Consider the following 22,556-nt stretch of genomic DNA (forward strand, 5'->3'; position numbering starts at 1 on the left):
AGCCTGAAAAGAACCATCAGTAGATTCTGATCCACAGACCTCAGAGCCCGAGTTGGGGTGTAAGGCTGGATCAGATCAGTGATGTAAGGAGGAGCCTGACCATGAATAGATCTGAAAGTTAGAACCGGAATTTTAAAGTTGATCCTGAAAGAAACTGGAAGCTAGTGAAGAGTTTTAAGGATTAAAGAACTCTTTTGTCAAATTAAAGACTTTTCAAACACAATATAATTCCCTTGCACTAGGGCTTTAGGATGGTTGACTCGCAGTATACTATAATACTGTTACAGTTTGGTAAATATAAAATCTATTTAGTTTTACTCCCCTACTCTAGACCAATTAAAAAATGCTTAACTTTACTATATTAAGTGCTTTCCTTTTCTTTTTTTTTAAATTCTTAGCGTTAATATAAAACCGTGAAACAAAACTGCGTTTCTCTCTCTTGCTCAACTCTTGGACGATCTGACCTACTTTTTCTGCTTTGTCACGATCATTCTTTTTAAATTGTTCTTCTTCTGAATATATCTTTTATCTTTCTGAGGCTGATAAATACGTTAAATATGGTTTTCCGCTCTAATCTGATCAAAATATTCCGATTATATTTAAAGATACTTACTTAAGTGGCATTGTAGCAATATTAAAGCGCCTGAAACTGATCTTTTTTGAAACCTTTGTTTTGTTCAAATGTGAAGAATGTATACAATATATTTTAATAAATAAAAATAAATTATTAGTGGAATTAAAATGTTCTATATCAGGCAACAAATGAGAACATATTAAATACACAGCAGCTAAATGTGACTTTCAAAGAAGGAATAAACGTGACACAAACTCTTCACACTGAGTTTTCTCTGGGTTCAAATCCCCTGGTCGTGTCTCCAGAGTGACGACGTGGGCTGGAGCTTGTTGTTGATGAACATATTTGTCACGAAACACCGGCTTCGAACAACCTGTTCTTCCACAGTCTTTTTTTGCTGACGACATCCATTTCAATCCTCTCACAGCAACCTGTAACCTTCAGATTCCATCTTGGCTTCATCGACTCTCAAGTAAAAGCCTCTTGAGTTTATCTGGCAGAGACGCGGGAAGACGAGGAGTCGAACATTCTCAGCCTCGGCTCCGTCTCCGCTCGGCTCTTAACCTCTCGCTTCTGCCGTCAACCTCTGGTCTCTGGGAACAGGAACCGCTGGAGGAACCGGTCATTAGGGACGGTGACAACTGACGGATGTCTGTTTTTTTTGAAGCCGGTGAATTTGACCTCTGGAGTACACACGAGTGTTTAGTAAACACCCTGCTGAGTCACACCCGCAGTGTGTGTTGTTGCGACAACCTTGAACTCATCGGGCCGCTTCAGAACTCAAGAAGCACTTGATGACGTTTTTTGAAGCAAATTCTACATATGAGACTTTTATTCCTCATTTTTTAATGAGAGTTTTGTGACCTCTTTTTTAACATAACAATTAATGTCACACATTAAAAAAAACAAATGAAATCTGATATTAAAAAGGGCAAAAAACAAGTTTTAGTACAATTGAAAAATATTAGAATTTAGGTAAAATTTTCTCAAAGTGAGTCTTTTTGGTCTTTTTTTTAACCTTTTTTTATACCATTTAAGATTTGCATTGAAAATACATAATGAGAGGCAAGTATCAAGTTTGTTTTTACGAAAGCACAGATAAAATAAAAGAGACCTGGGCTGTGTCTAAAGTTCGCTCGCTTCTCCAAGTGCACTGGTTTACAGTACACTTTAAGACAGGGTACATACTTGCCTAGTGATGTAGCTTCAGATTAGCGTCATCTACGTCACTGATGGCGGCTCTTAAGGGTGGAAAGTGTCCATCGATCAACACTCAATTTTCTGGCCAATTAAGTACTCATTGCGCACTACATTTTCGCACACTTCTAATTGGGATGCACTCGTGCACTCAAAATACGTGTAAGTGCAGAAGTGCGCAATTTGGGACACAGAAATGGCTGAGCCTCCCTGTCAATCCCATCATGCATTGCATTTTTCTAATGACTATTCCTGTAATCAAGATATTTCGACTGGCTTTTAAAAACTCTTTTTTTTTAATGTATTTTAATGGACTTTAAGAGAAGTTTCTCACGTCCACATCAAACTCTGACACGAGTAGACAAACAAATAAATAAGTTCTTCACTGAGACATTAATCATCCTTCTGGTTTTACTCTTGACCTTAATCCAAGGCGTAATCCAAACTAGTGCCTTAAACTAGTCCACGCAGAGTATCATCACTCAAGACTTTTTCCTAATCCCATTATCGCGACTGACCAGAACGTACGCAGTAATGCAATCAGTCAGACTTGTACTGTGACTCTCAAGTCGTTCTGCGAAGGCGTGACGGATCGCTGCCGAGAATCCTTTTACACTGACTCGACACTTGAGCAACACTCGTCGTGTGACTCGCAGATTTGTCGTTCCAGCAGTAAAATATAGTCAATAAAAAGGCACCAACTGTTTGATGAGATTGTTGTAATCTGTTGTAAAATCTTCCCATTAATGGTGATTTTATCAGTTTGTGTGGAAATCAATGAAGATGGTGATCAATAATTTACTCTCATGGAATCATGTGTAGGATACACACATTATTGTTGTCATTTGAAATATTGATATCATAAAAAAAAGTACATACTGATCAAATTAATTATAGTTCATATTGTTGCAGTTGTTATTGACAGAGCTTTTACAAAATAGTCGAAATTATGTTTTAAAATAAATAAATGTATTTATATGATTAATTATAGCTAATGGCTTTCATTGGTGTATAAGTGTGTTTTGTTATTTATAGAGTAATTATAATTATATTGTTATTAACAAATGGATATAATAAAACGCTTGTATACTAATAAGATGAATTAAAGCTTGTTACTATAATTATTACCGTAATTGTTGTGCTTGTTATTGTGAGTGTATTTGAATGAGAGCATTTACGAAGTAATAAATAATAATGATTATTTATCATTATTATAGAAAATGTCATCAAAGCTCATATATCAATAATATTCATTTAATGTCATCATTATTGTTGTCCATTTTATTATAATCATTGCTGTTTTTGTTGTTGGTTTATTCACAAAAAGGCATTTAGAAGAAAAAAAATCTAAATTTTTTAAATGTCTTACAATTCTCACTACTTATAATATTAATCATAGCTTATTGTTATCTTTGATTAGGTATTGTCCGTGTATTGTGGCTGTGTTTTTATTATTAGTGTTCATTCACAGAAAAATCATACTTTATAATTATTCCATTTTATTTAAAAAAAATGCATATAATTTAAAGCTGACATACTAGTAATTTAAATTATTGCTCATTATTATTGTTGTTATATAAAAGGGTGCTTTTAAAAAATCTACACAAGAAAGGAACTACTCTGTACCAGGTTAAGCTCAAAAGTAAATAAATGATCTCACACACACACACACACACACACACACACACACACACACACTGAGGAAAAGACCACCGGCAACCTTCAAGTCTCCACACGCCTGTTGCTCCGCCTGATTCCACACTGTTTCCACGAAGGGTTGTATTTAAAGGTTTCACACGAGCGTGATCGTACATGTAACGGAATCTTTCCAGACTCCGCTAATATCTTCGGATCAACGTCTTATTAGATCGCCGCGGCGTTCGCAGGCTTCTGCCCTAAATGTTTTCGCTGCACAAAGAGTTCTGTTTTTGAAAGTTCGATCTATATCCACGCGTCTGTTTCTGCTCCGGCCTCGGCGCCTGCTCATCGTAGGAATAATCTTCCCTGGCAGCTGCTCTTCCCTGACATGATAAACTAAACCTTTTAAATCTCATTTGCCCGCAATAATGAAATCAGCGGCGCTAACCCAGAGCAACCGAGAGAAGCCTGCAGCTCTTCTGACCTCAGTGATGCGCCTCGGCTCTGCTTTCTGTTCCGCCGCAGACGGAACTGTTGGGCCGAACACAGACGCACAGGCTCGGTCCACGACATCTCGGTGCTGCTCATTGCATCAGTGACACCGTGTTCAGCGTCGCACGCATACAATAGTTGTGTGACTGGATTAGATGAGCTGATAACGGGCGACATGCTTTAACCCCAGTGTTTGATGGTGATATTTGCACGAGCACCTGTGTTTATTTGAACTGTTTGCACATTATCTCAAACTCTTATCTCCCCGGTCTTTGTGTGCTTATCAAGGTCAATCATGGGTAATTCCTTTTGTCGAAGCGGGGCCGATAAGAAAAAGGTGCAACGCTTTTAAATGAAAAGATCAAGCTCTAAAACCTGGAGTCATTTTTTGTGGCCCTTACTAGCTGTAAATAAATCAATTTAATACAATGAATTAAATCAATATTGTCTGTAATACGATGAATATTTCCTTAAAGATATAAAAGAGGATACATGTTGGCTCTTCAATACTAAAGGTTTTTTATTATTATTATTAAAGTTATATTATATTCAGACAGTTTAAGTAAGTAAGTAAGTAATTTTTATTTTGTATAGTGCTTTTCCAGACCAGGGTCACAAAGCGCTTAAACAATCAAAACAATATTCAATAAAGTATATATTTTAAAGATCAAGATAACGCTGATAACACAACAGGAGTTCCAGAAAATCAAGGAAAACCTGAACAAATTAAAACGTCTTAAGATGTTTAAGCAGCTCTTCCCAAATATTCAAAAAGCAAGAAAATAATAATAAATATATAATGTATTTGTAACATAATAAGGGTTAAAATGGAGGCTTAAAATGTACAAATATAATCAAAAAAAAAGTATAGATATAAAAAATACTGCTATAGTCATCCAAATATGCCAAAAAATACTAAAAGCAAGTATAATATGACATGATGAAAAGAAAATACTTTTTCTGAGGAAGTTGAAATGAGACTACAATTCCAAATAATATGATGTAACAGCAGGAGTTACATTAGGATGTTCAGAGATAAAAAGGTCAGAATCCTTCCATGGTCAGTGAAATGCCAGCATGGGCCTGAGAGTTAAAGCTGATGGGCCCCTTTGGCCCACTGGCCACTCTTGGAAACCAAGTGAAGGAATACACTTTCACAAATGTTCACCTTAAAAATGGAAAAATATGTATTGTTGAGTTTTGAAGTAAAAGTAAACAACATTATTTGTAACTATTAATACATTAGTTTGAACCACATTGTGTTTATTGACAATTTGTCTAAATTTATTGCCATTGAACAAGTTAAACTGTAGAAAAGAGAAGAGTGTGTTCACACAGGGGCCACAAGTGGGTCTCTGGGGAGGAGATAAGGGGCCTCAGATAGCAGTTTGAAGATCCCTCCTGATGACAGGAAGAGGATTTACATAAGGACCCTGTGTCGGCCTGTCCCATCATCACAATGCCATCTTCCTTTATCTGCCCAGCATCTCTTCCCTCCCTCTTTATTTCCTCTTCAACTGCTGCATCAAATTTCCTCGACTTCCTGCTCTGGAGTCGGAGTGAATTGAGATTTATGAAAAAGGAACGTCATGCCCTGAAAGAAGAAATGCTGTTTATTTCATGGTTTTTCTTCCTTTTGAGAGAAAAACTCTCCACTTGTGATCTGTGATTTATTTCACTTTAAGGATCCTGATTCTAAATGTGTTCTTGGTAATGGAGGGTTTTTTTGTCTGCTAAGGATATAAATCAAATAGAATATTTTGCGAAAACAAAACAACCCAAAAGCTTATAGTTATAGTGTAGCTTATGGATCCACTGTATTGCAATTATTGTGAGCTTTTTGAAGCAACAAGATGAGGATCAGCAACTCTAATTTCTCTTTTTTTTAAGAAACAGTTTGCTCAAAATGAAGACATACATGTAAATATAATTGCATTAAAGGGCGACTAATGTGAAAACTTATATCATCATGACGACCAAATTATTACTTTGTTACTGAAATCTGGGCGAACGAGAGGTTACGAGATCGCAGTCCGTAATATGGATTCTTCTTCAGCCAGCTGTAATCACGCACCACTTTGTTTATACAACGAGTCCCTTGGAGGCGGAGACTTCCAGGATTGATGACATGCGGTGACAAACCTCGATGTAGACCAATCACAGCAAAGTGGGTGTGGTTATGGTAAACATTCAATCTCCAGAAAAACAAGTGTTTTCAGTGGACAGCGCTTAAAATTTCTAATGTAAATATTTCAATGAAAAGAGAGTATTTTACAAACAAACCTACTGATGATACAATAGAGTCCAACATCTATTTAAGACACACTTAAATCAACACATTAGTTGACTTTTGAATGCTTTGATTTTGTTACAATTGTGTGATTTCATTGTGAAGTGATCCTGAGTTTTTTAAAGGCACTTTTAAATAAAATGTATTATTATTATTTTATTATTCTTTTTATAATTGTTACCAGCTGTGGAACATAAAGTGTAATTTAGCCAGCGGATCAAAACGATTGGAATTGATACGTGGACTCAATTATTTGAGGTGGCTTAGGGGGAGAGTCTGAAGAAAGGAGGTTGGACGTTTGAATGTACAGTAACTCTTTTCAAAGGTTACCTACCCTACCTTTAATCAGAGACAATGGCTTTTATGGGTTTGCTCGTGTACATTTGAAGACGTGTAATCATCCCACCAGGAATAATGGTTAAACACAATAATACCTCAGACCATAATAACCTTCATTCAATAGCACCAATATACACGCTCAGAAAGTGGGAGAATCTGATGATCTTCAGAAGGATTTGTTGGTTGAGCTCCTAGAATGTATGGCTGTTGGCGCCCGTGAGAAAAAAGCTTAAAAAAGCTCCCGAGCGTATGGTGTCTTTGTATCGTAGTAACACTGTGTACTCTGTCTCAAGGCCAAGTGCTCTCCCTCTCTGCACCTCGTACCTCCAGCGAGTCGAGGAGGTGAGCTGTGGCTCCTCTTGACCATCTGCCATTACGCCGACCGCCCGGAGACCATAACAGAACGGTCAGGTCGGGCGTGGGCGGGCGAAGGATACACAAGTATTCCTACCTGGGGTCACAGGATCCGTGCGTCACGCCGAGATGTCGGCAGCACTGGTGGTCAGATTCCATCACTGCCGTAAATATCATCTTTACTGAGGGAGCTACAAAGTTTTGGAACGAAATGTACAAATTGTCTTATTTCTTGAACATGGATCTGGAGTGTGAGAAGTAAAATTGTAAAGGAGGAAAAAAGGGAAAGTGTATTATAATACATCATAAGTATTTATAATTAAAATCATTTATGAGTAAGGACATACAAAAAGAAAATAAATTGATTTAATAAAACTTCTATTACTATAGAGGGTTAAGAATGTTTATTTGAGGAGTAAAGTTCTGCCTAAGGGCCACATGAAGCCCTTAAATACAAAAAATATATATAAAGTTTTTGTGGAAGCAAACTTATACAGTAGTGTCCATTTTTTACTACTTATTTTAGTAATTTACTGTTCATTAAACTCTAACTCGATAAATCATTTATTTTTTAACGTTTTTCCATTAATCCTTTTTGTGAGAATTTAAATGAAAAGACAGTTTTAAAAAATGCTTTTATATCACATTTACAAATTTTTAAACAGTAAAAAAAACAACATACAATGTACCTTTTTTACTTATTTATATAATAATAATAATATATATATTATATATATATATAGTGGAGCAGAAGGGCGAAAGCTTGCTTGATCTTGATTTATATAATAATAAGTATTAATTCAACCTTAACTTGTAAAATGTTAACTTGTCTTTGTTCAAAACATTTTTATTCATCTCCTTTGTTAGAATCAAAATGAAAAACAATTAAATAAAGTCCCTTTATATCACATTTACACACATTTTTAAATAGTTATTTTAAGATTTAAATAGATTAGATTAAAAAAAAAAAGAGAAATCACGTCAGAATTCTAGTTTATATTTAAAACTTCGTTTTTTTCATCATATTAAGGGGAACTTTTATTTGTCTCTTCTTTCTTTCGGACCCCACAACAGTCACAGTACGAAAAAGTGTCCCCCGAGGGACATTTAATTCACACACATTTACACGTACATGTGGCATCGGTCGGATGGAAAACGGAGGATAAATTTACTAAAATGTACAAACGAAAGCCGAGAAAAGCTCTGCAGCACAGCAGCAATCGTTCGCCCCTGCCCGCCACTTGGTAAAGCGGTGCCAAAACCGTCCCCAGAATGCATTGCGCCGGCGTTATGTAAGAGGCTGTTCTTGTCTATTCTTAGCTCTACCTCACTGAGAAGTAGCAGCGAGCGCTAGAGCGCTAGTCAAAAAGGCGCACAGATCTGATGAGGCAGGAATCATCAGTGAGGTGAGGGCCAGCTCAGTGGGCTCCTCTGCCATTAGGGCCTCACACTGGGACACGAGCAGGACACCGTGCCCATGTTTGGAAGAGGAAGAGGAAGTGTACAGTACGTGGGCGTGTGCGGTGCAGGGGACGGGCTTTTATAATAAATAGTAGGATTTATGAATAGCTGTGTTTTAAATCTAAAATAGAAGGCTTTAAGAATAGGTGCAGATCGCTTTGAGAGTGACAGGTGGCGTCATCATCGTCTCGCTGTCATGCGTGGTCATCTTCCGGTTGTCTCTACAACCCTCAGAGTCTTTGTCCAAATCCTATCATGATTGATTCTTGGAAAGCTCTGCTGTGACAATGTGTGTCAGTGTGCGTTCTCCATGTGGACGTTACGTGACGGCAAATCCAACTCTTGGAAAATCTGGAGGTTTTTTGTTTCAATCCACACGGATGATGTAAGAGAAGATGGGAAAGTCGTATACAAACAGTTGTGTAACGTCCAGTCCGTTTATTTATAAGGCTTGAATTAAGAAAATTAATTAATTTAATTTCACTTGTGTTGATTATTAATGTCTAAAAGATGTTTTATTTTGAAAAAACATTGTATTTCCTGGGATGTAAAATACGTTTTTTAAATTGTTTAAGCACTTTGTGACCCTGGTCTAGAAAATGCTCTATAAATATAAATTACTTACTTACTTACTTACTTACAAACTCCATAAGATTAATCAACTTCTGTAACTGTGAACATGGTCAGAATCAGAATTATTGATTTATTGTCACAACACTGGAACTTGTTGTGCTGGCGTTACATAATATGAAAAGAGATGAATAAAATAAAAATACAATAAATAAAAATAAAATAATGCCAACATTACTCTAGTAGAGGATGCAAAAAAAAGGTTGGGGACCCGTGATCTTTAGTTTACTATGTTTTGTGTAGTATTTAATGACGTGTTGTGGTAGTGACTTGTTGACTGTATTTTACAGAAGAGCAAAGGTAGCTCCGTTTCAAAGACTTGTCAGGATGTTCTCCCCAAAAAGACCACTTTAATATGATGGAGGACACACAAGATAACGGTCCTGAGACGAGTATAGAGACGATTCATGTTCATATGAGCATAAAACGAGGTTCCACGTTTGCATCCTGAACAAATCCGTCATTTGAGATGACGTCTGAATGAACGCAGGTTTGACGTGGTTATGAAATTCCATCTCTATTCGTTCTAATATGAAAGTGTTTGCAGTCAAGGTCGTTGGCCCAGTGTATTTACTAAACAGGAAGTATGACTCTGATGTGATTTTTTTTTTGCTGTCTCTTATTTCTTAAGAACGATAAAAAAGAAAAGAAAAGATAATTTAAGGCTTGTGATTGTTAGTCGATGATCTGGATTCAGTTTAATTGTGAAAACTGCACATTTCTGGAGTCTTAACTTTCATTTTAAATGAAATATCTTAACAGTTTTCTTAAATTGGGTCACATATGCATATATGCACGAATGCTCCTCCCATGATGCAACACTAATAGACTCAGGGACTCATTCATTTCTCGTGCTATTGGACTGTATAATTCGAAATTTAGGGGCAGGAGCGAAGTGAAGGGCGCTTGACTTACGTTTTCTACTCTTTGTTAATTTTTGTATCATTTTTGTTGCGTTATTTCCTTTGATCTATTCTCTTTATACTTGCACTTTCTTATTTTGTTTGCACTTTTTTGTTATTGTTTTTAAGGAAACTAGCTTTACCGAACTGGAAACCAATTTTCCGAAGGAGATCTCCAGAAGGATTAATAAAGTACATCGATCTATATACATTTCCCATGATTCAATAGGGAATAAACTACTGCTGAAGGACGCAAAAATGTTTTTAAAAAGTGAATCCAACTCTCCCTTCAACAACAATTTTATTTTCCTTTATTCCTAAGAGCTAAATCATCTCTAGATGTCCAATTTCCTTCAAATTTTGGCAAAAGTTGTTCTCTTCAATTTAGCCAGGCCCATCTGTAGTGCATCACACTTGGATAAACACGGTTTTTCGTCTCACGCTAATCTCTTTTGTCAGCGGGTGAAAAAAACAGGCAAAAAATGTGTGCAAGGTCAGACAGCGTTGAGAAATTATTGACGGGGGAGACCGGGAGCCTCCAGTCACGACACACTGTGGTGCAGTCGTGGCTTGTCTGGGCTTCAGACCCTCAGGGGGATGTTTGACCACGATCTCCACTGACACTCTACAAATATGTGTGTCCTTTAATTGCTAAAAAAAACAAAAAAAGGTCTGAACTTCTCCATTTTTTGAGTTTGTGACCAGCCGACATGTAGGAGTGCGTTTGTGCGTTTAATTCCGATCTAGCAGCTCACAAATTATCGCACCGGCTGTGGAGACAAAATATTTTTCTCAGCCGCTTCTTTCTAATAATTAGTTTCGCAAATCACTGGCCAAGTTTGCAAAGTTGTTTTCGACGCCAAAGCAAACACAATGACCTACTTTTTTATAAATAGGGAAAGTGGATTTACTCAAGCAAACGGCAAACACAATTTCAATAAGAACGTTTTTTGTCTGTTTTGGAAACCGTCGCTGGTTCGACACCTGAAAGTAAATAAGAACGATGAATAATTATTCAACGCACTTCCTCGCGTCATTTGCATCTTGTGTTACCATTTTGAATGACTTTTCTTTTGAGAAATTTAAATTGATAGCGGAAAATGCTACGCTAACGTTAGCTTTAGCACTCAACACAGGGGTGTCCAATTTTAATGGAGTGAAAACAATCGTTACTTGACTTAGAAGTTAAAAATGATAGTTCTTGTATCATCCCAAAATATCTAACTTCACCACGGACAGAAAAAAGAATTTAGGGAATTTAGCTTTGACTAAAGTTATTAGCATTGCTTTGTTTTCTTTCCATTTGACTTGTGTGGCATTTAAAATGTTTAATTTTAGTTTTTAAATACTACTGTTTGAGACCTCTAGATTTCCACGTCTCAATACCTTCTGAATATCCGAAACTGAAGCTGAATAGTTGTTGTAGCATCAAGCTAACGTGCTAATGCGTCCATATTTTCCCCCCGCCAGACTTCAGCGACCAGTTGTTGGAGGTGGTGGGCCTGGAGGGGGCGATAGAGATGGGCCAGATCTACACGGGACTGAAGAGCGCCGGACGCAGACTGGCTCAGTGTGCGAACGTCACAATCAGGTCAGAACATTTTTTTTTTTCTCCCAAAGATTCCATCCATTCACCCTCTCGACGTCTTCCTGGAGTCACGACCTGCTGCTTTTCTCCCTCACGACTGCTCGCCCGAGTGGAAGCGATTCGAGCCTCACATGATCAAAAATGCATTCATTCAGAGTGTTTTTTTTGTATTTGAAAGCAGTAAACAATAGTGTGTCTCTGTGCGGATGAATTATAGATTTCATGGGTTTTCTAAGTGACCTGCTTGAGAGTCGCAACCTAAATACGTTTCATCTCCTCTTTTGTTCTGTCAAGTTATTTCGTTGTACTGGGTCGCTGGTTCAACGACAGTAAAGAGCTTCTTCTTCATATTTACGCTCCTCTTTAGATCGCTCGTATATTTACAGTAAAAGCTTCAGCTTTTGTTTCTCTGCTCTTGTGTTGCTTTTATTCCAGTCGCAATACTCTCTCCATTTAAACTGTCAACCTGTGTTTGTCGTTTAACTTTGTCCTCGTTTTCCTTCCTGCACTTACTCCAAACTTATCCTCCCCCTCGAGTCTGGCACCGGCTTCAACCATCCTTGTGTTGAAGTCCAGTTAAAAATGTTCTTTTCGTTTGTTTTCTCTTTGGCTCATACATGTGGGAATCAAATGTTAATTTCTTCTGTTGGTCATCTGACCTTAAAATGATTCGACTTAACAGATAATATAATTTAAAAAATATATAAATCATTTAATAATTTGTTTTTATCATTTCACATAAACTAATTTGAAAATTAAACTTAAGAGATATTCATGAAAAACTAATTATCAACTCAGTCACATTTTTTTGTTTTAAATGTATTATTGTTTTTAATTTTTGGCTTCAAAAACAGTTCGTTTTAATGGTACTTATGAAACGGTGCCTGAAGTATTCATACAAAATGGGTCCAAATACTTAAATAAACACTATTTACAAACTAGAAAACAAATGGTTTATTCTGCATTAAAATACTTTAGATTTGGTTCTTATATAAAGTATTTATAATGATAAAAATGGTAATGAATCTTTGTTTATTTAGCACCATTTAGACACAAAGTGTCAAGACCGAGTTGTTTATAAATGTAAAATAAGACTGAATTAAGTTATAGATTATCCAAAGAGGTTTTGAATTCTCTATGATGATAGAAAAACTGGGAGAAGATTTTGGAAACACTATAGAAGCAGGCCAAAAGGAATCAAACATACAACAGTATTGAAGCGAAAAATTGAGAAAAGACTCTCGAATGCACGATTGCATTGTGAGTCTTTTGAGGCTCGAGGAAATGTAAGTTCTTCTACTAGAGGGGGTCAGAATTCTCGCTGCAGAGTTTTGTATTATCTGCAGGCGAGACAGATCCTTCTTATTTAGACACTAAAATAAACTGTTACAATAGTCGTGAAGACACAAACGCATGGATTAAAAACTCCAGATCGTGTCGTGACATCATTTTCCTAAAGGTCATCTCTCAGCTGCTACTTTTAGCATTAGCATGCAAGCTATTACTAATATAGCAGCTGTATTTACTAAGATATGTAGGGATTTAAGAAATGACAAGGTGAAAACCACTTGCTAACTCGCTTAGAGACGAAGCATAAAACTCTAACTTGACAGGGCACCAGCCCATCAATGTTAATCAACGGCCATGTTGGTTCTGTCAGAACAAACACGTTTGCAGCCCCACAGCCCATTTGGCACCGTCGAGCTAATCCGAGTCTTTCTCACAGCCCTCTGTCGACGGGCGAGAAGTGCCTGTTTTTGCAGCTCAACGACACCAACCCTGTGACGATTCCTCGGTAAAAACAATCGCGTTTAACAATCCATTAGTTTCCGCAAGTGAGAGCAGCTTTTAGGAAGAAACACACAAGAGAAGATACGAGAACCTTTCAGTTGTCTTCTTGAAATAAACATATTTAGCCCAGAAATAGTTTAGAAATGTATTTTTGAATTTGTTGTTATGTATTTAAGGTATATTTACATGTGTAACATGCTATAGTCAGGATCAGCAAAGCTCCTTATTATTTTTAACACTTTTACAAACATGTGATTCATTTAAACTGCAGATAAACTTCAACACAAAACCAGAACTTAATACCGCAACCCCTTTACTCATGGTTCCAATAAAAAGGTGATCTCCCATGATGCCTTTCTACACAATACTCTATTGATTCGCTATTATACTGTATTTAAAGCGCTTTGTGACCCTGGTCTAAAAAAGTACTATAGAAATAACCATTACTTACCTACTTTAAATCATACGTCCATGTCAAAAATGATTGGTTGGCTGGGCGGCAAAGCATTTTGGGAGCTGACACTGTTGTTGAGCGGGATGGCAATGACTTTTCAACTTCATGTAAATGTTCTGAAATAAATTAAGCTCATTTAAACAGGTGCAAAATGTACTAGTCACGACAGATTTGGTTAAATACAGGGGGTATTTTTTTAGAACGTTTGCTGACTCAGCGATCATCGTGTGTTAAGATATCCTCGTCGCACGTTAAGAAAACCGAGGAAAAAAAACTAAAAATGATCCTCGCAGTCCGAGGAGGCGTTTCATGATCCTACACTTGTTCACAAAGTACTTCTCGTTAATAACTGGCAGAGCCGGCGAAACGCTGAGATCAGCATTTCTAGGTCCTGCTACTAAGCGAGCCAAAGGAACAGCCGACATTTCTCGCTTCTGGCGTTTCTTTGGCAGCATCGAGATCCTCCCGAGTACAGTCGTTTCATTGCGGCGCCACAAACTCCCCTCTTCCATCGACTGTACCTGCCGATGCATTAATGCTCCGACGAGGTGACATTTACAAGCCTCGCTCACATTTTCCTCCCGAACTGGAATCAAGAGAACATTCATCACTGTCGCTCCGCCGTGGTTCTTCAACGACAGACAAGAATCTTAAATCAACTCCGAGCGTGGGGGGGGGGTGTGTGTGTGTGTGTGTGTGTGTGTGTGTGTGTGTGTGTGTGTGTGTGTGTGTGTGTGTGTGTGTGTGTGTGTGTGTGTATACAGTGGCTCTGTGAGTTTAAAGAGTCGGGTCTGTCTGGAAAAGGGTCTCATGGGAACAAAGGGTGCAGTGTTTGTCCTGCGATGGTGTGAACAGGCCTGTAGAGCCTCAGACTTGTGTGTGATCTGACCCTGTCGTGCTCACCACATGTCTCTCTCTCTCTCTCCCTCTCTCTCGCTCGTCCCAGGACGTCCCGGCGACTGCCCATGCAGATTGACGGCGAGCCCTGGATGCAGCCCCCCTGCACGGTGAGCACTACCAGCACCTAAATTAGCATAGAGATAAGAATGATAATGGATCTCGCTCGGAAACAAACAGCATTCCACTTGTGTAAGAAGCTCAGCCCGGGAGGATCAACGTCTTCTTCCTGCATCGCTCCAGTCAAAAAAAAACATGATCCCGCATCAAAATGTCGCATTCGTCGTCCGATAACCAGTGACTCTGAGAAAAAAGACAATAAGATTTTATTTTGCTCGAGGGAAACTAGCAGTTGAAGCGGCTCCTCACGAATCCATGTTCATGGTCCATAAACTTCGATTTGAATCGATGCTTGTCTGTAAAAACACAAATTTTCACTGAGAAGAATAACTGCAACAACAAGAGCCCATTTTAACTAGTTTTCATTTAGGTGTTACAATAAAAACTCAAGCACAATAAATGGCCTTATTATACGTCAATACATGCATTTATAAATAAATAAATGTATGTATATATATATTTTTAAATGTTATTTCTTTGTAAATTTCATTATTGATGTATTTTATTATTTCCACATCTATTTATTAATGCCTTTACAAATTGAATTTCCCTTTTTCGCAAAGAAATCACACTGATTGGTTAGATCAGTACATAAATAGCTAAATGTACATTGAAATAAAAGTTTTAATATATAAAATATATTATAATATATTATTTATTAATAAATAAATATACTGTATACACAGAAATATGAGTGTACAGGAACCTTGCTTTAGCAGTTAGCTTTAGCAGTTAGCTTTAGCAGTCAGCTTTATCAGTTATCTTTAACAGTTAGCTTTAGCAGTTAGCTTTAGCAGTCAGCTTTATCAGTTAGCTTTAGCAGTTAGCTTTAGCAGTCAGCTTTATCAGTTATCTTTAACAGTTAGCTTTAGCAGTTAGCTTTAGCAGTCAGCTTTATCAGTTAGCTTTAGCAGTTAGCTTTAGCAGTCAGCTTTATCAGTTAGCTTTAGCAGTTAGCTTTAGCAGTCAGCTTTATCAGTTATCTTTAACAGTTAGCTTTAGCAGTTAGCTTTAGCAGTCAGCTTTATCAGTTAGCTTTAGCAGTTAGCTTTAGCAGTCAGCTTTATCAGTTAGCTTTAGCAGTTAGCTTTAGCAGTTAGCATTAGCAGTTAGCTTTAGCAGTTATCTTTGCAGCTTAACTTTGTGGTATTTTCATTAGTCTTATATGATCTTGTCCTAAAAATCATTTTTGATATTTACAGTTTTATATATACTTGTGCATTTTCTCTGTCCTGGTTGAATACAAGGCTGTGGGCCTGGACCGCATTAAATAAGTCATTTCAGGGGAAAAATGGACCACGTTTTATGTTAAGTTGAAAAAGGAGGATCTTTCTTGAGGTGATGGTTTAATGCAAGTGTTGCTATTAATGAAAGTCCAGCCCGCGTTCTGTTCCTGGTCTGAGATATTTGTGTTCTTTTGAGCATAAGGCGTCTCGTCACCATCCTGGTGTGACATCAAGTGAGAGGGGTTTTTTTCTAACGGTTAAAGAAAAAATACCCGACATTAGTTCTGACTCATCAGACTGGAGTGCTTTCGCGGCTCTGATGTCCATCACTAATGCCTTTAAATGGTTTTCAAACTATCATCTTTACAAGCTGATCTTCTGGAAGCTTAAATCTTCACCGTTCAATACTAAATAGCACGACTAATGTTGCCATCAAAGTCTTTTGTACGTTCCGTGCTAGTTAGAAAATATTTCACGAGGAGAAAAAGAAAATAACAATTATATAATTTCACCATCTTTTCTTTTCTCGTGGCATCTCGCCGAGTCCTAAAATGTCCCTTAAATGTTGAGGATGTTATTGCAGCGAAACACTTGAGGCCAAACAAACCTTCTTACACTGGGACTCTGCCAACCGTGGCCCACATGAGTGTGTGGGGCGGCATTGTGTTGCACGGCAGTGGGTTTATTTCAGACGCTCGCTCTCGAAATATGTCGACCTACACGATTGTGTACAGAATTAATTATGTCAGTCAATTTGCTTTTTTAATTTTTCCAACAATGGTGTGACTTTATATAACCTGCAGGAGACGAGACTTGTTTGGCGAAGGAAGTTTGTTTTGGGACAAAGTGAAGTTTGTTCTGTTAGCTATTGTACCTCAATGTTGGAGTTGGTTTTACAAGTCGTAATATTGATCGAAACGATTGTTCTTGTCTCACATTAAATCTCATCTCTACGACACACTTGTATCGAAAGACGATTTAAAGTCATCAATTCAAATATTGATGTTTCCTGGGCACCTGGAGTAAAACGGTTGGCAAACTCTTCCTCGTCTCCTGGATTTGATCTGTATTTTTTATTGTTATTTTATGTTTATTTTTTATTATTTGGCAACCGAATGACCTGAGGGGCCACAACACATTCCTTGTCTACTGCGAGGAGCCAAAAAAAACTCTGAAAATATATATAATTAAGCCTTGATATTGTAGAAATGTAACTACAATTCTGTCGGTATTGTGTATTATTTAGTTTTATTTGAAGGTAAATCAAAAGGTTTTGTGTAAAAATTTAGACATGATTTACTTTGATATGAAGTAGTAATGATGGTGACCTGGCGACCTGCGTCGCGGCCTACTGCCGTCACTGAGTTATTGTGAATGGGTTGAAATGGTTGTGAGTCGCTTTGAAGAAAAGTGTCCTCTATAATAAGTGGTCCCCAACCTCTGGTCCGGGGGCCGTGGGATATTCTTTACAGGGATGTACAAAAAGTAAGAAAAGTAAAAAGTAAAAAAGTAGAAGTTCTATTTATTATTTCTGCTTAAAAGATGTTTCATTTAGAAAAGGAAAACAGACTGACTAGTGAAAATGAGTAAAACACTCAATCCATATAAATAAGTCAGTCTTTATGTCTTATAAGACACACAAATACATAACACTATCATCGACATACAATTAAATACACATAGACACAAATACACAAACATCTTGTTGTAACGTTGTTCCGTGAATATAACCCTTACATTTAACCAATCAGTGGTACAAGAGAGGTTGAGGACCCCTGCACTCGAGGGTTCTGTCCAATTCAAACACCTCTTAATCCCATCACATCAAATCCCTTCCAATAGTTATCAGACAAAAAGGTATCCTTGGAGCCCCCTGCTCCAAATGCATTCATCTGAAAGTAATAAAATTGTAAGTGAACGACCGTACATTTATTCAAAGCGGTCACGCGTGGCCCCTGTAATCATGTTTTTCATATTGATAGAAAGTATCTTGAAAACCACTAACGAAAGCAGAATAAATCAACATAAAAAAAATGTATGACCTTCATTTAATAGTACAGAGCTCCCGGTTTGTGCGTCAAAGGTCTGCACAGTGAACCCCTGGTAACAGTGTCTGTATTACGTCAGGAACATTAAGTCAGTCGCTAGATATCGTTCAGCAACCTTGACGACGCGTGTGTTGCTCAGTGTGTTCAGGTATGAACAGCACAGATGCAACATGACTCAGTCTTTCTTCGTCGCTGGAGAAAGAGATTCTCTCTCTCTCTCTCTCTCGCTCTCTCTCTCTCTCTCTCTCTCGGTCGACCTGTTGAGTGGCAGAAAAACTGTGTGTTCTTGTGATGTGTGTGTGTGTGTGTGTGTGTGTGTGTGTGAGATCTTGACTTGTTAAGAGGCTGTAAGTGGCATGAATTCGAGGACCGATGGCACACCAGAGAGCGATCCGCATTTTTGTATCATTCAGGAAGTTGAATATCTCCGACAAAACAGTTTCGGATTAGAAGTTTTTTCATCGTCTCAAATGCTGACTCATCCAATTTCCTGTTAAATGTGTCTCCTGATACCCCCGGAGTGAACGTGTTATTGAACCTCTTTATTTGATATTTGTTAAACAGCAGAAGGAGTGTTGGAGGAGATGAAGTTCATCAAGAGGCTACATAGGCTTTTCCTTGATTTTCTGGAACTCCTGTTGAGTTATCGGTTTAACTTGCCCTTTAAAGTATATACTTTATTGAATATTGTTTTGATTGTTTAAGCGCTTTGTGACCCTGGTCTGGAAAAGTGCTACATAAATAAAAATGATTTACTTACTTACATTTAAAGATTTAAAAACAAGAGCCAGAAACGTATATCTAGGGTTCACAGGTCAACATGCATCTGAACTTTTAGTTTAATTAAACTATTCTTACATGCTTTCTCCGTTAAGAAATCTTCACCGTGGAATATTCCACACTCTCTCCTCTCAAGTCCATCAATGAACTTAATGAATCTTCCTCCTAACATTGTGATCCTACGTTAAAATAAAAGAAAACAAAAAAACATGTAGGTCTGGGCTTCTCTCGTGTTCCTCGTCCTCCTCTGCAACACCCCCGAACTCGACCTCCCAACACCGCGGCGCCTTCAAATATCACTTGCCGTTAGAAAGCATGAGATCAACATCAACATGTTTCAAAACCTTCCTGGCGATGGAAGGACCGCGGGCGGGGGCGGAAGATTTTTTTTTTGTATTTTGTAGCTGTATTATGTGAGAATATTTGCAAGGTCAGAGTCTTTTGAGTTTCGTAACCAGGGATGAATGTGTGAAATCGGTGTTTGCGTCCCATGTGTGTGTGTGTGACACATGACGGTGATGTGTTGTCATGGTGATTCTCTCACGCAGATCCGGATCACGCACAAGAACCAGGTGCCGATGCTGCTGGGCCCGCCTCAGAAGACGCCCTTCTTCTTCTTCAAGAAACACAGCAGGAGCCGCGACTGACGACGTACGCATGCATCCCTCGACACACACACACACACACACACACACACACACACACACACACACACACACACACACACATACTTGCGGCCTCACGTGGGGACTTTCTTGTTCGGAGGACCTGGAGAACACAAACACCATCCACTAGTGAGCGACCCTTCACTCCCTGCCAGAAGAAGAAAAAAAAAAACCAGCCATATATCAGAGCTGCACTGCCTGCTGAGTAGATGTTGGGTTTGTTAGCAGGGACTCGAACCCAAGACAATAAATCATCATCATCATCATCAAGACTGGGCCCGGAGAAGCCGCAGACGCGGTCCTGAGGTAGATCAGTCGTAGCAGGAACACCTGTATGAATAATGCAACAGTGGTTTTCTTGTCAGAACTCTCGCCCCCGGGGGCCGTCCCCGCGGACCCCGCCGACGGAACGGAAAAGCCTCATTCATTATTGAGGTATTTTGTTTATGGCTTTACGGCAGTGGGGCGGAACAGTCGCCTGGAAAACATGCAGGGATTTGAGCCTCTCATCGTCGCCACTGGCCCACAAGAAAAAACAACAACTCCTGGGTTAAAATGGAGCGTTTGTTTCGGGGGGCTTCACGGGCGAGGAAGGGGTCTCTTCATAAGCTAGCCACGTCGCTCCTCTGAAAGGATTCAAACTACACACTGGACTGAAGGCAACATAAATCACGACTCCTCGAAATTATATTCGCTTAGTTTGACTTTCTTAGCGAACAAAATAAAACTATAAATCGTCATTTTCTCTGAAATATTTCAGCCGATAAACGTAAAGAACTAAGTAAGCTAACTCTGCGATGCTAAGTTAGCAGGTGTAGCCTACGGTCGGAAACCTTAAACATTTGAAAAAAGTTCCCTCGGTTATCATGTGTTGGTAAAATTCAAAGAACTTCTAATAGATAAAACTACTGAACAAAAAGAAAATCCATCAGATAGAACTTGCCTGCTTGAGACCTTGGCTCCTGCCAGGTTTGAGTTTTGTTTGTTTTTTTTGTCAGAAACCGCATGTAAATGTATGTAAAACAGAGGGAATTCATTAAGATGAATCAAGGATGTAATTTTAATCATTACATTTTGGGCAAATAACTTGAATGTCGACTGAACATGCAGGACTTTTCGGACGTGGAAGATTTGTACATGTTCTTCATGAACACAAAGTCGTGAAATTACCAAAAAAAAAACGCCCTTTAAAAAAAACCTACCCAAATCAAATATATTTCTGTGTGTGAAGAGACGAATACATTCTCATTAAAAGGTATTTTGCAACGACGATACCTCTGTCAAGCATCGGGTTGAATCCCAGAGCCTGGAGACGCTAACGTGGTCGTCGGATGTAAAAGAATCAAAAATACTAGATTAAAAAAAAAGCAAGCTTGTTGAAGAATGTATTTATATATAAATAAATATATATGTTAACGTATCTAAAACTGTGTGCAAGGCGGGATTATATATATGTACATTTCTGGGACGTAGGTGTAGCTGACATTACGATGTACACACGAATGTGTTTGACTATATCATCGATGTGGAGTCGTTAGCTTAGCTGAGCTCGGATCAGTATTCTTCACTCACGGCGGATCTTCTACCTGAGCTTCACCTCCGTCTCTGCAGACCAAAGACGTTCTCCTTCGTGGTCCACGAGACATGATCAACACACAGATGCTGGAAAAACTGTAATAATACATGGTATAGAGTTTGTGTTTCACTCGTTCTCACTTGTTTACAGGTTAATTTTTGGAGTAAACTTGACTGAAACGAGCGGGTTGACGTGTCAAAAGTCACAAACTTGAGTTAAAATACCATCTTTTCGACAGTAATGATCAATAGATCAGAAATTATATCAATTATTTTTTCTTATGTGTCCTAGTTTTTAATAAAAAATTTAAATTCTAGATATTTAGAAGGAGATATAGTGAGCAAAACACTATTATTGGTGAGATAATACAATGTTGTTTCACTACTCTTTAAAGTATATGATTGTATTTTTTAAAATGACAATACTTTAAGTGTATTATTTCGTTTTACCGGTGAGACACTTTAATTGTTTTAATATTTTAATTGTTAAATTCAACAACGTGAAAAACACTTTAATTTTGTTGTTTTTATTTAATTAAAAAGTGTCTTCACGATACAAGATTTTATTTGGGTGTAAAATACTGAGTCACAGTTAAACTCGTTTGCTATGTTTTAAGCAAAGTTTTGTCATAAGTTTTTTATTTTGTCTTGGTAGTTTTCCATGATATTAGACGTGATGTTGATGATGATTTTTGGGGGTGAATTTTCAAGGTGACTGTTGAGCCAAACTGCTTCAAACCGACACCTGTAAGTTCAATATTGACACGGATGGTATTTCATTAAACCAAACATTGGAGGCAAACGTTGGAGATCTTCCTCTCGTGGACCACGCAGCTTCAAACCTCCATCCTCGCTGACAAACGCACACGCTGAAGCTCGGGGAGAAGATTTTTTTTTTATCCGTGGTCAGACTTTTTTTTGTGCCAACGTCGACGAGGGCGGAGTCGTCCGACACATGGGGTCGCGACCCCCGGTTCCCTTTAAAGAGACGGCGCCCGGACCTCGCCACAGGTGGCGTCTGACTTTCCCCCTGCGATGGAGTTGTGGCGCCAAGAGAGCTCAGTGTGACAAGAGTGCATGTTTACAGTTGCATTTATAGAAATAAATACTGTTTTAGACATCGACTGGTTGTGTCGTCTTCGTTTTCTTCTTCAAGGTGGATTTGTGTGTTTTTACATTTGTTTTACACTCACAATCAATCTATTGCATGTGTCAGACTTGAGGTGAAAAAAAACGTTCTCAATTCCTGCTGGTAGAAGAGAGTAAAACTCTTGTATTATCTCAGGGTCAAGATGACCCCAATACAGACGTTTCCCTTGTGTTGTCTCAGGGTCCAGGTGAACGACCTTCACCACTGCATATGCCGTTCACCTGGACCCTGAGACAACACAAGGGAAACATCTGTTTTCGGGTCACCTTGACCCAGAGATAACACAAGGGATACCACAAACGCATTTGGTTTTGAGTCTCCGGGTCACCTTTTTTGTTTGGGGGCAGGAGTGGAGTAAAAGTATCATGATGTTCTGTTCTATGTT

At 38.3% G+C, this 22,556-nt stretch overlaps 1 protein-coding gene across 2 annotated transcripts in view; it reads left to right on the plus strand.

Annotated features, from left to right (window-relative positions):
• dgkg (diacylglycerol kinase, gamma) overlaps window positions 1–22,143 on the plus strand; it is a 90,018-nt gene extending 67,875 nt beyond the window's left edge. For both annotated transcript variants that reach the window (XM_087804877.1, XM_087804878.1), the window contains 3 exons: window positions 11,348–11,468; window positions 14,657–14,717; window positions 19,330–22,143. In XM_087804877.1, the coding sequence (XP_087661003.1) occupies window positions 11,348–11,468; window positions 14,657–14,717; window positions 19,330–19,428 (281 nt within the window). In that variant the 3' untranslated portion in view covers window positions 19,429–22,143. The remainder of the gene's footprint in view (window positions 1–11,347; window positions 11,469–14,656; window positions 14,718–19,329) is intronic.
• Window positions 22,144–22,556: the final 413 nt, after the last annotated feature.

The sequence above is a fragment of the Callionymus lyra genome, chromosome 12, assembly GCF_982586985.1.
Source record: "Callionymus lyra chromosome 12, fCalLyr1.hap1.1, whole genome shotgun sequence".
Taxonomy (NCBI): Eukaryota; Metazoa; Chordata; class Actinopteri; order Syngnathiformes; family Callionymidae; genus Callionymus; species Callionymus lyra.